The 17,638-nt window shown below is 38.3% G+C and overlaps 1 protein-coding gene across 8 annotated transcripts in view; it reads left to right on the top strand.

Annotated features, from left to right (window-relative positions):
* LOC308686187 (uncharacterized protein) overlaps window positions 1–17,638 on the top strand; it is a 74,537-nt gene that overhangs the window by 28,427 nt on the left and 28,472 nt on the right. For 4 of the 8 annotated variants that reach the window (XM_081358639.1, XM_081358637.1, XM_081358644.1 and 1 more), the window contains exons 2-3: window positions 1,118–1,894; window positions 12,935–13,082. In XM_081358639.1, coding sequence (XP_081214765.1) covers window positions 1,800–1,894; window positions 12,935–13,082 — 243 coding nt within the window. In that variant the 5' untranslated portion in view covers window positions 1,118–1,799. Of the gene's footprint in view, window positions 1–783; window positions 868–1,117; window positions 1,895–12,934; window positions 13,083–17,638 lie in introns of all 8 variants that reach the window. The other 4 variants (XM_081358640.1, XM_081358643.1, XM_081358638.1 and 1 more) reach the window with 3 other exon arrangements.

Raw genomic sequence — 17,638 nt, 5'->3', positions numbered from 1 at the left:
AAAAAAAAGTATACTGCAAAATATCTTGAATGAAAATATCAAGAATATCGTAATAGTCTCAGGTGGTCTCTCTTTTGTTCCACATAATCTCAGTGAAATTTTTCCATGTGTCCTGGTGTTTGACCTCACTAAAGCTCATCTCTCTTAGTCATGCTTAACCCAAAAAGGTTAATGGGCACTCCTGTGGGATTGAGGCATTGGTGCGCTCTCAAACCTCTGCCTGGTCACATTTCATACCGTTTTACTCTGTATAGCTTGTAGTTAGGTAGTTGTTCTGCACACACAAGAGGTCCATTATAATAATCAATGAATCTCTCTTCAATAAGAACGTCCCTTTGTAATTACAATGGACGTGCTAATCACTCAATTCACTTTCCATTTCTTCATTCCGAGCCATTTTAAGTGTAGAGTCCCCACTCCCAATCCCCTGTCTCAATTAGTGCTGTGGCCTAAAGGTTAAGGATCTGGGTGTCCTTCAGACCGAGCACCGGTTCAGGCCCGTGTGGGCGTAACCAAGAAACGGAGAGCAGTTACTAAGTTTGCTATCCTGCACAAAGCACTCAGATTCAGTTAATAAGGTGACTGTCCCTGCAATCAGTGTCCTGTAAACAAAAAGGGTCTACTGAATGACAAAAAATTGCTTAATTAAGAAATCAAAGGCACTCACAACTGATCCTATAGTATGTTGTAGTTACCTAGAAAGCATATGGCTAATAACATTCTCTTGTCTAGTGGCAAAGTGCCCATTCTAATTAAGTCTGACCTTTAACTCCATTAATGCAGCCGATGGTCAGGCTAACAACGGCTGCCATTTAGACCTCTGCGGGATCAGATGAGGGTTACTTAAGCAGATTGAGAATGAAAAAGGTCAGCAGGTAGTCATTGTAATGGCTCTTGTTTAGATTGTCACTTTGGATTGAATAATGTTTTATGTGGATTAAAATAGCACCGTTGCATTCAGATGCTTTTGGCTGAACAATATTTAATCTGTGTATCGAATTTGTTTACTGACAGTTATGTGCATGTGTTCGGGATTAAAACATTCATTGTGCCTTCTCTCCCCTTCTTCACGTCTCCCTCTCTCCTATTCCTGTCTCCCATCCCCCTCTTCCATTAGGTAATCACCGGTCACAAAGCCCAAATCACAGGATTCTCAATTTTGATCTCATTTGCATTCAGACCTTTTTGTGAGCTGGATGAACCACGATGTTTTGTAAATCACCTCACATTATGTTTAGATTCTCTGAAAATCTATTGCCGTGCCATCTGAGAGAGCTCCATGCACGCTCTCTCACTGTCTGTCTCTCTTTGCTTCTCACCCCCACTCTTGCTCTCCACGAGCATGTGCGCGTCTCTCTTTCTCTCCCTCCCTCTCCCTCGTCTCTCTCTTTTTTTTGTGCGTATATACATGCACACTTTTCCTCTCTCCTACCTCACACACAAACGCTCAGCTGCTGTCACTTGCCACTGGCTTCTGTCAGAGTTTCTCTCTGATTGTTTTCAGAACAGAAAGTGCTTCGCGAGGAGCGCGCAGAAACAATGTGTCGCTCCTGACCAACACTGTATGGATTAGTCGGCTATTCAGAGCACTAATGAGATTACAGAGTCACAACAGACATGGGTCCTAGCGGCATGGTACCTTTTGTCGCGCTTCTTGAGGAGTGTTTTCCTTGTCAGTCCCTCAGCACTGGAAATGGCGCTCTGAAAGTGACAGACGTGGACCCAGCGCAGGCGGATGCCAGGGAATAGACGCGCGCAAGCTCACCTATGTTGGTTTCGTGGCGGTAGTGGTGGACAATATGAAGTACCAGAAATACATAACAGTGATGCAGATGGCCATGGGAGTGACAGCCTCCAACAAAGACGACTGCATCCCTCCGAAGAGACAGCTGTGGTGAGTATAAACTGAACAGTTTGAGAAGTGAGTGAGTGAGTGAGTGTGGAATGGGAGGAGAGTGAAGTGTGACGTGCACTGAGCTTTACAGCTGTTATGCTCTCTTTTGTTTGCCAAAGTGAGTTTTTGCTGTCTTTTTTCTCATGGTTTTTTTTTTTCATTTCTTGTCTCTGTTTTTTTTTTTTTTCTGTACATATGCCTTTTATTTTTGTCTCATTGATATGTTGATGCGCTGTAACCCTCTCTCTCTCTCTCTCTCTCTCTCTCTTTTCGCACACTAGTGATTGAATAATTTCTTCACTGTTATAGCAAAAGCTTACATATTGACCTATAAATAATGTTTTTGATGCTGAATAACTGAGTTGGAGATGCTAATCATTATGTAAAATAATTGAATATTTTTGTAAGGATCTTTTCCTTTGCTTTGGGCTTGGTTATTTTTTAATTTCCATTCTCCAGTGCCTCCACACTGAATGCACTCAGACAGCTTATTAATCACATGGGTGCAGCCACTCAAATCCATTTAACAATTACCTCTCAGTGCATTTGAAACATTCTACCAAATGGAAGAACAAAATTATAGACATTAGATAGATTTTACAGCGGTATGTGTTCATTATCTAAATGATGTTTGTGTTGGCTGGTTGAATGGAGGTGGAAGCTGGTTAGTGTTGAGTTCATAATATATACAGACCTTTCTATTTTTATGTTATATTTTACTTATTTTGATTTGTAGTTATTTAATATTTTTTAAAGATCCAGAACATTTCTGTTCCATTGGAACACCTGCTGGCATCAGAACCAGTGGATTGTGATTCCTCATATCTGGTCCTCTATGACACAGAAAATTCAGATTAAACCATGTTTTGTGTGTTATGCACACCCACTTTATTATTTACTGTTTTAATGGTTCTAAAATGTTATCTGTTATAGAATGCAGTGAGTAAATGAAATTCATATTGATAAATGTAAGGGAGGGAGGTGAATACTGTGAGGTGATCAAGGATTTCATCCTGCACTTATGTTATTGGTTTCATTATATTGTTCCACATATATATATATATATATATATATATATATATATATATATATATATATATATATATATATATATATATATATATATATATATTCTAATTCTAATTCTAATTTATAATAATTCTAATTCAATTTTTTTTACACGATTTGTGTGAGTTTTAATTTTGTCACTTGTGGTCTCCTCAAAAGAGTCACGGGGTGTTATGAGTTGGCAGCCCCACCTCCCCATCAGCACAGCAGTTGTGTGCATTGGTAAAGGAGAAGGGCTTTTCATCAGAATTACATTATATTATTGGCATGATAGAGGCATCTGTCCAACCAGCTAGGTCACGGTTATTGGCCCTCTGCTGCTTCCTTCTCATACCGTGCGGACGGTAAACGAACGTGTTGACAGTGGGCGACCGTTGAATTGCCCCCTCCCAGATGTCTGTCTATTGCATATTGCAAGCCATTGTTCTCCCACCAGGTTAATGATGCATGAACTCACCCAGAAACATCATGCCCCAAACTGAGAGGGCACGTGGCCCTTAAAAAATGTAATTAAATAAACTTCAAAAAATTTAATTAAATAAAATATACAAATATATATATACATAAATAAATATATTAATATAAATAATATATAAATCATATATTATACAAAAATGTTTGTCTGAAACAAATTTGCAAATTTGCTTGTCTAAATTTGATTCAGCCATCCTTTAAGTAGCTTGAAACTCAAAAGCAAGACTTTTCCCCCCCAAGGAACAAACTGTTAAAGTTTAAACCCAGGACCCCTTTTACAATGAATGTGGCTTTAGACTATCCCGTGTTACAAAGAAACACAAAATACAAATTTTCGTCATTCACACTTAGTCAGACAGTAGTCAGACCTGACTTTCGGAGCAAGTGCACAATGTTGAGACCAATTGTGTTCTGATTAGAGCAGAAACATGCTGCACAAAGCCGAGCTACAATCACATTATCTAGGTCTGTTATTCTGACTTCACAAAAACTGGACTGGTACAATTTCAGTCTGACTGCAAGTGGCATTTTTTTGCTTTTTAGACAGACTGAAATACAACTTTTAGAGTGCACATACACATTTTAAAATAGATTTAGTGTCAAACACTAAGTTTCAGTTTCCTGCAGTAGACACAACAGAGAATCTCAGCACTGACTGACACTGATTGCTCTCCAACTCCTCACTGTTGTCGTTGTCTTATAGACGTTTGGTCAGGGTAAAATAGCTGTTTCTGTTTGTTTTTGACACACACACGTTTCCACTCTGCCGTGAGATTGTAATCTCCTTTCAGATGCTTTATGGCACTGTGGGAGACAGATTACACTGGGTTTACTGACTCATGTCTGCCTCATCCCTGCCTTACGGCTCTTGCTCCTCTGCCTCCCACGGCCTCCTCATGTGGAGTATCGTTTGAGGGGTCGTAGGGAAGATTCTGCTCGAAGGTGGTGGTGAATTGGGATTTATCTATTGGGTAGAGCAGAAAAAGAGCGGGAAATGGGGAATTGGGGGGTAGGATATATAGAGGAGTGGTAGCAAACTTTACTCACAATTGTTTTTTTGACAAAATGTTAATGCACAGTTACCTTTATGTTGTGAAGTCAGTGTGACAATTTTTTTCTCTCTGTTCTCTTTTAGCCATTATGTTTTACTCGTGAATTCAATCTGTTTAGTTCTACAGCACAACACTGCGTCCTACTTTATGACTTTCAGACATTTACCTTCTTAGTCATGACTCCTTTATGAAACCTGCCCACAGGGAGGGATGATAACATACGGCCTTAGAGTTTTTGCACCTTGTGGGCTGGCCTAGACAAGGATGACCCCTCTGATCCTTGAGTCAGAGATCTGCTTTCAGCTGGGTTGACTCATAGTACTCACCATATTGACCTGCAGGATAAAAACATAATGCAGTTGTTCACCAAGCTGAACAAGCAACCTGAGGGCAATGTTTAGTCATAACAGCAGAAAGTGTCCTGCTTCTATAACACTGTTCTGCAGGCCTCTATCACGTAAGACGTTCCACAGAAACCAAGTAAATTTACATGATCTTCAAAAGTTTGATTTTAGTCGGACTAAACTAAGAATTAATCTTTCCATATACCAGTCAGATTTTGTGAATTCAGACTAAAGAACTGTCTAGCATGTACTCTGCCATCCACAAATTTGGGGTCAGTAACAAGTTTTTCCCCCCACATTTTTTGCTAGTTGCTAGTTGCTTTTGAGTAAAAGTACCTGGCAAGGGACTTAATGTAAATTGTTCTTCTCTACATCAGTGCTGTTTGTCCTTATGGTTTTGCCTTCTTTATTTGATAAAAATTGTGGATAGACGAATATTTTGCTTTAGGTGCGAGTGCCAGGTCGTGTTTGTGCACTGCTCTAGCAGTCAGGATGGGTGGACGGTGGGAGACACTAAGCATGGGCCTGTGACCGTTGTACTGTCATGTTAGATACACGTCTATATCCCTAATCTCTCCATCTGTCAAAGCTGTCTGGCCCACCTAATCAGCATGTCGCTTCCTGTTCTTCTCCTGGTCATCTCATGTCAAAGGTCCACTGCTAAGATTATTTACAGTTATCCCATCAATGTGACCACCCACACAAACACACAGATTTTCACATGCTTAAAATGTTATACTTGCTGTTATGTTTCTTGCTTGGTAGTTTTACTTTGGAAAACTCTTTGGTGGTATTAATCTAGTTTTCATGTTTACATGGTCATCTTAAAGAAGGCAGAGAGAGGGCAAAGAATGATGAAAGACATAATGTCCTGCTTGTCCAGGCCACATGAACCTGTGCAGTGTTAATGGTATTTAGGGATCAGTGTTGCAGATTAATCTCTGAATGACGGGTAAAGAGGAGGAATCATTACAGAAGGGCTACTTAGACTAAAGCCATGTGCTGAGTCTGTATCTCTTCTTCTTTGTTTAGATCATGATCTCTGTGCAGAAGTTCCAAGGCGCTTCCTCCGCTTGAGTTGCTTCTCTTGAAGTCAGTAAAGGAGGTTCACCAAAGACTGAGGTGTCAAGTTTTAAGAATTTAGATGCATTTGCAGATTTACTTTGACCCTTGATGTCTTTGGTAAGTAGCACTTGATTGCTCTGCAGAAAGCCTACAGCTCTTCGTGCCAGGAATGGCTATAGAGCACAATGTCACATGAGACTGTTAGGAAACACCTTGTTACTGAGCCCCTGAATGCTGGGACATTGCTTAAAGGTGCATTGTGTAATATTTAGGAGGATCTGTTGACAGAAATGCAATATCATATACATAACTATGTTTTCAGTGGTGTATAAAGACCTTACATAATGAACGTTATGTGTTTGGTACCTTAGAATGAACCATTTCTATCTACATACACCGCGGCCCCCTTACGTTGAAATAGCCATTTTGCGCCGACATGTTTCTACAATAGCCCAAAACGAACAAGCGTGTTTCGTCACTATGTTGTTCTTCATGCAAAGAAGCTAGCTAAAGTCAGCGAATAAAACACTGAAACAATGATGAACAAGTAACAATAATATTATATATTCGAAACCTCATTGCTTAACTGGCTACTCTCTGCTGTCTCAGACGACGCCATCTTTTCCTGTTCGGCCACCGTAACTTCTGTTGGGTGCAATTCGCAACCTCACCGCTAGATGCCGCTAAAATTTACACACTGCACCTTTAAATAAATAATAATAAAATAATACAAAAAACATTAAAAACCAATCAGTACCAGGGGTTTTCAAACCGGACCCCCAGGGAGATTTAAGGGAGTGCTGGGGTCTCTGGAAAATTTGAGAGAAAATATATGTTTTTTTATTATCATTTATGAATTGAAACAACCTTAATTTACATATGGTTTTGTGGAGAACTAATAGATTGAATGTATAGAAATACCAAATTTCTCTTTTATAATAAACAAAAAAATATAAATATATATAAATATATATATTTGAAGAAAGGAAAATGTACACTTATTGATATATCATTTTTAGATTATATTTGAATCATTAGTTTTGGCTTTAGTACAATGCCAATAGAAAATCCAGTCATTTAAATTTCTTAATATAATTTCATAGTGTATAAATATGTCTATATACTTGAAAGTAGCCTATGTAGCAGCCTTGCACATTTTACATTGAAAATACAGAGAATATCAGGCAGATATTTTATTCGCTGTTTTATTGGACCTGAAACTGGACTCGGACACTTGAGTCTCACTTGTCTGCTTTCATCTGAGAAAGATTTGATGACTGTTAGTATCCTCAGGACACTCTCTTGTCTTAGGGTATGTTTACTCGACAACAATGTACTAAAAACGCAAACATTTTTCCTTTGCGTTTTTCGCATACAGATGACAACGTTGTCAAAATGATCCCCGTTCACACACACACCGATTCGTGAAAATGACTAAAAATGCTGTATTATGCTGGCAGGCCAGTAGTTGGCGATGTCACTTTGTAAAGGAAAACTGAACGCGTAATACACATGCGCACAATGTCACTGTTTTCACAAATTTGTGTTTTTGTAGTACACACAAAGACGATAACAGTATCGTTTTCATAAACTTGCACTTTGAATCCCTTTTTCAAAAGTTTGTGTTTTCCCCTAAGTTATGCAGTTTAGCCTTAATTTTCTCAGCTCGCGACCAGCACACACCCAAGCGCCGTCTTGTATTCGCTCATATCAGGTGCTGTGTACATCATGTGCTGTTCTGATACAAATACATCAAAGCTCCTTGCCCTCACCTTGGCATCCTATTGAATGAATATATCCTAACAAGGTGTCACAATCACTGAACTGAGTAATGTATCTACATTGCGCAAGGTCTCTGCTCTTCCGACCATGCAATGTCATGCAGCGTGGCCTTGCTAGGTTATCTGTTTACGCTGAACCCTAACATGAGCACATGGCTTCTGTTGGAGCATGTTCCATATTACACGAGTTATCGCACATCCTGGGCAGTGGGCTATTTTAAACGTACACATATGACTATAAATATGATTCTGCATCAATATATTGATATTGACTATGAGCCGGTCAGATTTAGTTTCATCTCATAACAAGCGTCCTGTGTTGATTCATGTCGGATATACATACAACTGATTTGTTTACTTTTAGCAAATGTATATTATTTATTTATTCATAAATTATTACATATTTAAATAAAAGATTAAGATAGTAATAATTTATAATATTTTTCATACGATTAATTGTATGTATATGATATATGTAGTAAATTATATTATTAAAATATATATTATACATTAAATGTATTTGTGAGAATATATTAAATAATATATTAATTAAAATAAAAAATTACACATTTAACACATTATTTTAATTAATTAATTAATTAATTAATTAATTAAATAAATAGTTTGTTAGTTCATTTAAATATAAATTCATATTATTTATTATATATTTTGAAAGATTTACTATATACAGACATAAACAAATATATAATATTCAGCCTATGTGTGTGGTACAGTAATCCGTGTTTGCCAGTGACCTGTTAAAACACTGAGCTAGAAGAATTGCTATTTCTAGGCAAGACTTCATGCAACATTCATGAAGCTCACCTCTTTGAGTCGTCGTGAGGAGTGTTTTTCCTTTTGACGGAAATGTTCTGTTTGCTGTGAAGTTGAGAGGGGTGGATAAACAGGGCAGACTGCTTAATATTTTAGTGCATTACTCTTAAGGGCCAAGGAAAGGACACTTCAGCAGCCGCAGCTTAGACATTTTTCACTTTGCACCGTAATGTTAGAGCCCCAAAGCGTGTGATAAATGCTCAGCATTTTACGGTGTATTTTTACCCAACACTACTCTTGTTTGGGGATTTGCTCTCTGGCCTTGTGTTACTTTGCACCTTGTCTTAACCAGACGTGATAAAGCAACAAGTGATAAAAGGTTCCACTTCCATCTAAATCTGAGTTTTTTGAAATTTTTAATGCCAGGGACCCCCAGGAATTTATAAAATATAAAGAAAGCTAAATATTTTTTCAGCTATATACAGACCTATTTATGCAGACCTATTTCTGAAATTATAAGACAGTATGTTTCCAAAATTAAATGATTAGGTTTTCATTGTACGAAAGCTAAAATAAATCATTACAAATGTTTATACATTTTATTATATCATAACAGATATTATAGAGAAACATTTTCAATGCTATTTTTTATCTTTGAAGTAGTAGTTTGATTGGTTTTCTAAACAGTTACACCATGTCTACACCGAAGCAGGAAGAAGCTGTCCACACTGGACGCAACAAAGCGACCGTTGTAAATCCATTTGTTCTTCGTGTCTGAAGAAGTGTGTTTGCTTGAAATGCGTCAGAAGTCGAACTAGGCATTATGCTGCGTTTTAACCCAGGCAGGTTTTTGAGCACGTAAATCCCGATTCAAACCACGACTCACGACTTTGTAGCGTTCCAGGCCAGTCACGCCAAACTACCATGATCAATGCTGTCAAGTTCAGGTTTACGTCACCTTAACACTTCCATGCGGCAATACACTTTCACGACATACTTATTGTTTCAGACACATAACATTGTAATCCATAATCGTGTGTATTATTATCATTATTATTATTAATTTGACTGCAACGTTATATTGTCCTAAAGTGTATTCTCACCGTGTACCGCCTGCAGAAACACTGCATCCGTAGGGGCTGCCATTGTTGTTTTGTATGGTTTCGCGGGATATGTGACGTCAGAGCTCGTAACTGTGAGTACATCGATCTAGTACGAGTTCGCGGGTGGGAAGTCACGGGTTTGACTGCCGTTCCAGTGCACTTTCACGGGTATAAGGTTGGAAAAACACAGGTTACAAGTTGCCTGGAACGCACCATTAGTTAACTAACCGCTAACATCTGGTGTAGACACGGTGCTATACTTGTGTTACTGTATGTGAATACATTATGAATTATTGTAGTTAAATTCTTCCACTCTTGTACTGCAGAAGGTTTAAGCTTCTGCTTACAGTGTGTGAATGAGTCCCCAGAATGACAGAGAAAGTGTGTGTTTGTTTGTGTGCGTGTGTGTGTGTGAGAGAGAGAGAGTGAGAGAGATGAGAAAAGGGAGAGAGTGAGCTTGGTGGCAACAGAAGCTGGTCCAGATTGAATGCGGTGCTCTTGGGTTTAGTGCAAATCCTCTAGGGATCGTGGGCCGTGTGGAGGTCACAGGAGAGAAGCCCAGCTCTGGTGCTCTGCCTGCCAATCAGAGGGATTCACAGCAGCAAATGGGATCCAAGGCTCTCACTTTGGCCAGACTGCTCTCTGGTTTGGGGAATGAATTGTTGAGCATGCTTTGCCAGGGAGCAAGACAGCACGTGTATCAGCCAGACCACCATGTAAAAATGAGAGGAAACGGACAGCAGGACCTCTGTCACTCTGCCTGTCTGGCCTTTAGGAAAAGAAGCTGGCTATAGAGAAGATAGATTGAGAAATCCACAATTGCAGGGGCCTGTTTGTTTGGGTTTAGTTTTTTCTGTTCAAAAACCACTTTAACAACATCTGGCCCACATGTAGAGAGACAACATTTTTTAATTTTTAATTTTATTTAAAATTTAAATGTATTTCAATAATGGTAAAACTGTCTCTGTGAACAACTAAACAAACATATGTAATATATATATTAAAGGTATAGCGGAGGATGTTTTACTTCCTGGTGGGTAACCTATACTATTGGTCCTCCTAATTGTCAATCATTCTGGTGAATCAATCAAACTTTTCAAAAAGTGGAGAGGGCAGGTCTTATCTAAAATTTGGAAAGATCCTCCGCTATACCTTTAAGTGTTTGCTGCCAAAAAAGCTAATGTTTTTGTTTCATCTGACTATAGAACATTTGAAAAGTAACTGACACTGGAACTGGATACTGAAACTTTAAACGGGATGGGTTCTATGGTCAGATGAAACAAAAACATTAGCTTTTTTGGCAGCAAACACTTAAGATGGGTTTGGTGCACACAGGGATAAAAAAGTACCCCATGTGTAAAATGAAATACTCTGCTGTATCTTTAATGCTGTGGGCCTAATTTTCTGCCAGAGGTCCTGGACATCTTGTTCAGATACATGGCATCACGGATTCGATCAAATACCAACAGATAAAAAATCTAAACCTGACAGCCTGTTCTAGAAATCTTATAATGGAGAACAGGATGGAGAGATTCTGTATGGAGGAATGGTCTCTGATATCTTGTCAGGTGTTCTCCAAACTCATCAGGCATTATAGGAGAAAACTCAGAGCTGTTATCTTGGAAAAAAAGAGGTTGCAAAAAGTATTTAATAAAAGGGGGCAAACAATTGTTCCCAATTGTTCCCAATTCTCCAACAATTGTTTTGGAGAAAAACATTTATTTCATAATGTGATTTTCCCCCACTTTCAATTATTTTACTTCAATGAAAGGTAAGATTTTTGCCGATAAATGCAGTTCAAGAAAATATTTGTCTTTATTTTACTGAAAGGCATCCATAGACTCGTGTACAACATGGATCCTCAATGCTTTATTTTTTGTGGCGCTTTACTGTGGAGCAGTTTTAAGGATTTCATAATGAGATTCTCCCGTTCTCATGGTGTGTGTGCACTTCAGACACTCTTGTCTCTATAGTTTGACAAGAGACAGCAGTAGGAAAATCAAACTGGAAGGTGATACTCATTCCTAAAGGCCGCAGGGGTTACATAAATCACCCAATGACAGGACTAAAACAAATCTCCCTCTGGCTTTTCCCTCAGGATCAACTGCTTACAGTAGCTCTATGGATTTTGGCCCAAACAGAGAAAAAGTAGGAGAGAGAATTGGTACTCATATTTTCTATGATATTTTGTTCTCTAAAATAGATATAGATTTTTTGGAAAAATCGTAAGTCATTTGGAAAAGTAATGGCACACTCCTCATTGATAAGACCTCATTTATGTCCTTAGCAGTTTGCACAAACAGTGTTGCATGCTCTTATGCACCAAAATGTAATACTTAGGATTAGCGGTTGTTTAAATCCCTCACCTTAAGTATGATCAGTAGTAATAGTGATGCTTGCCTTAGCAAGCTCCTCTAATTATGGAGACAGCGATTTTTATGGGAGTATTAAAGCTATCATGAGCAATATGTCCCGAGGGTTTAATTGCTCCTTGCACTAATTCACGCTGGCGGACACCTCCTGTGAGAGAAGAGATATCCATATGGGTGTGAGAAATATTTCTCAAATCTTTGATGCATGCACATTATACAGAGTTTAATACAGAGTCTTACACAGAGTTTAAAAAAAAAAAAACAGTCAAGCTATCCTAGTGGTGAGAGTAGAGTTACGTAAGAACCTTTTATGATAAGCTTTGCTTTTAGTTGGGCGAATTAGGGTAATCAGGGACTAGTGATGACACCTAAGCTCTGATGTGTACAGTTCTTGCACCATCAAATAAACTGCAGAAGATGTGCCTAATTTATAACACTGTGAAATCTTATGCCTACACTATATAACTTGCAGTTAGGAAGGCATTCCTGTACAGTAGCTCAAACAGTGCATGACTAGCAAAACTAAAGTGGTTTGATTCCTTGGGAATGCATGAACTGATAAAATGCACACTAGTGTTCACAAGTTTGTGGTAATATTTTTGTACCGTGTATCGTTTTTTGAACGATATGCTCGCATAGGCTGCATTATTTGATAAAATATACAGTAAAACAGTAATATTGTGAAATATTAGACTTATAATGTATTGTATTTTAATATCATGGTTATTTTCGGTGATGGGAAAGCTGAATTTTCAGCTTCATTATTCCAGTGTTCAGTGTCACATGATCCTTCAGAAATCATTCTAAAATGTTGATTTGGTGCTCAAGAAACATTTCTTATTATCAATGTTGAAAACAGTTGTGCTGCTTATTTTTCTGTGGAAATTTTCATGAATAGAAAGTTCAAAAGAACAGTGTTTATTTGAAAAAGAAATATACTTTTTTTAATATTCTAAATGTATTTTACTGCTTTTTACTGATTATGTGCTAATGTCTGTCCACTGCAGGGTGCCACCTGGATCAGATGCCCCTGCTGCCTCTGCTGCGACGGCACCTGCTGCGGCTGCGAGTCAGGGAAAACCATCACTGCGCAGGATCAAGGGCCGCATCCACAGAAGCAAGAGCCTAGACAGCATAGATCTCCTGGACTGCAATGTGAGTCGTTTCAGTGCGTGCAGAGATGATGTCATTCAGTCGTTTGTTTTTCACAGGCGGAGTGGGAAATTCTATTGAGCCTGTGCTGAGAAAGTGTCATCAGCTTAGCCTGTTTGGGATGGAATAATTGAGTTACAATTGCCTCCATTTTGCTCTATGAATTTTCCAAACTATAGAAGTATTGCGATGGGGGCTTCTGATTTTCATGTGCATTTATGTAATCCTGATACTGTCACGCAGATCAAATGCATATTTTACTGTCCACTATATTCACTAAAGTAATCTTGAAACCTAAAGTTACCATTACCAAATCTGTCTTGAAATAATGCTGCATTTCATTTAAATTGTGGCAAAGTGACACTTAAAGTAACAGTTAATCCAAAAATGAATATTTTGCAATTCATTTTTTCACCCTCTAAACCTGAATGACTTTGTTTTTTCTGAGGAACACAAAAGACAATTGCAAAAATTGGGAACTGAGGCCTTCAAACTAAAAAAGCTCTATAAAAGTATAAAATATGTGGTCCATACGACTATAGTTCACAAAGTTTAGTCTTCTGAAGTTTTACACAAGCTTTGGAAGACGTGCAGACTGAAATTTAAGTAGTTATTTTCTGATATTCCCCCCCTTCGTGGGCTGTAAACAGCTGTGAACAGATCGAGTCAGCGAGAATCAGTCCAACGTGTGAACTGGATCAACTGATTCATTAAAAAAACAACCCAGACAATGCTACTTCTCTCATGAACTTTCATGGGCATGCTAAATAGAGAAAGGAATTTCAATGTAGGATTCAGTGAATAATGTTCCCCACAAAAAGTTGTCACGTCGCTTCAGAAAACGTTGAATATAGTGTATGTGGATTACTTTTATGATTGTTTTAGGATGCTTTTGCATGCTTTTTGAAGCTTTAAAGCCTTTGTAATCATATGGAAAAAAGTCACCAGTGACAATCTTTATATATATTTCTCCTTATTTGTGCTTCAGAAAATAGAAAAAGGCCCACGATTTGGAACAACACAGGGATAAATAAATAGCGGCAGAACATTTATTTTTGGGCAAACTGTTTCTATAAAGCAATCTTAAAATAATCTATCCTAACCTAAATATAAGTGTTTGATCATGACTGTGTTGTCAGTGTACTCAATGTTTCCGTGTCCCGAGGTGCTGTGAAATATAGATGTAGATGGAAATTCTTTCTTATTCTTCCCTCCTGAGATTTCCTTAACACAAAAGTCTAGTTTTTGTATTCAATTTGAGATGTTCACTTGTATCAGAACAAAGCATAACAAAGCACCGCATCGTTCTATAATTTACGGCTACATGTCTAAATTAAATGGAGCAGTGGGGAAAATGGCTTCTGGACATAACTGACCTCGCCACCATTAACAGGCCACCAGCTCACTGACTCTTTGCTGACTATCTTGCACCAGTCCATCAGGTCTGCATGACATCAAATCTCATGAATTGTTTACAGTGTTTATTCGGCATTAGGTCACCAGCACTGTGCCCACATCAATTAGTAACGATTAGTCTATTTAGCTTAAGACCTTTTATTGATCCAAGACAACAATAGACATTTCAGTGGAGTGGAGTTCATTTGTAGCCCTGCATTGTACAACTAAATAGTGTAAAATATATGTAGATATCCATTTCTGTGTATTCACTGTTGTCTTTATCTTCCTTTACTGGCAGAGACATTATCATGATGCTGTTGGGTTTACAGACGCACCAAGAATAACAGTCCTGAGGACCCAGAGTGTCATATTAGGCTGTTTAAATTTTATTAGGTAGCAGAACGAAATTCATTGGACAGATTTTCTTTTATATGCTTTTGCCCCGAAGCACAGACTGACAGACAGCAGCACAGTAGGTGGCATGTCCCCATTCATATTCCCAACTGCCAGATGATATCAGATTACCTCTTTGATCATGTGATGTGCAAAGCAAAAGTGTGAGTCACGTGAGAGCATGTGCAGAACTTGCTGACGTCAGAGATGTGGAGGAGTGGTGCTATTAGCACCAGAGGCATATGTCTGTGTGTATGTGTTTGTGAACATGCTGTATTTGCATGTGTGTGTGGATGTGTGACATCCCACACCATTAACAGATGAGTTAAATCGAGCTGCCAGTAAAAGTGTCATACATGTGATCTAGAGCCGACAATTGTTCAGTGAGATCTGAGTAGGGGTTCACTCGGAAAAACTTAAAAACATTCCATATGTCGGAGCTGAGTGGTTTGTTTTAGTGAAAAATTAGAAGAGTAATCTCACAAATTAAACGGGTAAGCCTCTTGATTCAAGCCCTAAAAACCATGATATCCCTGTGAATCTGCTGTGAGCTGAAAGCCGCTTGCCTGGCCCTGGTCATCTCATGTGCACTTACAAAAGACAGTTGTGTAAGGGGAGGGAGGTCTCTCTGGCAGCAATACCACCAATTTTTGGAAATCCAGCGTTGGGCTAATGCACTGCAATATAGTGTTTTAAAAGAGCTGCGACACAAACATTAGTTTTAGATCATATTTATGACTCTGACTTCTAGACACTCACACACTAACTTAAACGCTGTACCAGAATGTATCATTCAGAATTTAACTGAGAATACCTTTTCAGTTTCTGAATTTTAATTGAGGTAGTGAGGTTGTGTTTTAAATGTGAATGTTAGGAAGTAGAATTAAAACTAACTGAAATTAATATGAATGTATTTTTAACTACAAGAGCAAAGTTTGTCTAGTTTTTTTTATGTTTGAAAGTTTTGAAGTATGTCTATGAAGATCTGAAGTTTAAATGTTTATAGTCAGGTACTGTAGGTAGGGAAAAATAGACAGATAGACAGATGCTAGACAGATAGGTAGATAGATCAGGTGGGGTAGTAGATAGAGGAGTAGACAGGTCGGTAGGTTGATGTATAGGTACACTGGTAGATAGATGGGTAGGTAGGTAGATAAGTAGGTTACATTTACATTTAATCATTTAGCAGACGCTTTTATCCAGATACATTTTCAAATGAGGAGAGCAATAGAAGCAATCAAACCAACAATATGCAAGTGCTGTGACTAGACCCAGTTATTCTAGCACAGAACGCATAGCAATTATTATATATTTTTTTAAATAGATATAGAATAGTAAGTGTTGACAAAAAAGTGTCTTCAGCAGTTTCTTGAAAATTGCTAAAGACTTAGCAGCTCGGGTTGAGATAGGCTGGTCATTCTACCATGGAAGAGTCAAGGTTGATGGGTAGATAGATTGGTGGATGGATGGATGGATGGATGGATGGATGGATGGATGGATGGATTGATTGATGGATGGATGGGTATTCACTGGAATCTAGAGTGTTCGGGTGAGAGTCATTTTTAACGACTGGTAAAGGGAGGATTCTGAGTAAAATAACCTCAAATGGCTTACTGTAGCTACTGCTTTCTGTACACATGAAGAGAGATCCCACAACCACAGATTTGTAATATATTTAAAATTCTAAGATGAAAGGCAGGTGGCTGCAGCCCCCATACAAAGGACGTACCAACACTTTTACCGTACCATTACTTTATCCAGATGGCCTCTCTTGTCTATTCTCTTAGGGATACCTAGGTGCTTGATGTAGTCTTTAGTCATTTGCTTTAGCCATTTGTGAAGTAATTAACCTCTCCTCCCCTGAGCTTCAGCAACTGCCACTGCTTTTGTTGGAGTGATTTTTCCCTGTTGACATGTAATTGCTGCGTCGACCAAGATAGATGTGTGTGCCTGTGTGCATTTGTACACGTGTGTGAGTGTCCTGATAGAGGGGCAATCCTAAAGTGACAGTCGGCAGCCTGTACATGAGGAGACTTTATAGTAGCTAAATTTAGAAATGGTCTCAATCCAGTTCACATAAGTTAATTCATTATTGATGTGAAGGATGTAGATGGGGCTGATGGCCAGGGAAATTTAAAGCCTGTCTGGCCTCTAATCCAGGACTGCTCAAGTGAATAACTACAGATGACCGATCATGAAGCTAATGATGGAATTGGGAATATGTCACACGTACCAGGCTAAGAGCACTTATTTGGATGTTAAAGATCAATACTAAGCTTTTCTCACTGAAAGAGGAAATTATGCTATATTATGATCATAACATCCCTGAATCATCTTATACATTATGCAGCATATGCTACACATGCTGAGATGTGACACATGCTGAGAATGAATGAGTGTGGTAATAAGATTTTTATTTTCCAGGCATGAATAGAAGTCAGTTAAATGACTTAAGCAACAGCTTTTTGTTTCTCACTCCATTAGCATGAATTGCTTGATAAATCACATGTTGTCGTTCAAAAGTTTGGGATTGTTACTTTTTTTGTTGTTGAAAGAAATGTATACTTTTTATTTTGCAAGTATGCATTAAATTGGTCAAAAGTGACAGTAAAGATTTCTACATTGTTGCAAACTTCCTATTCATCAAAGAATTCAGATTTTTTTTATCATAGCTTCCACAAAAATATTAAGCAGCACAACTGTTTTCACCATTGATAATAAGACAAAATGTTTCTTAAGCAGCAAATTAGTTTATTAGAATGATTTCT

The sequence above is a fragment of the Scardinius erythrophthalmus genome (genome assembly GCF_964197995.2).
Source record: "Scardinius erythrophthalmus genome assembly, chromosome: 2".
Lineage (NCBI taxonomy): Eukaryota > Metazoa > Chordata > Actinopteri > Cypriniformes > Leuciscidae > Scardinius > Scardinius erythrophthalmus.
The sequence above is the reverse complement of the archived record's forward strand: the minus strand, read 5'-3'. Positions and strand labels throughout refer to the sequence as shown.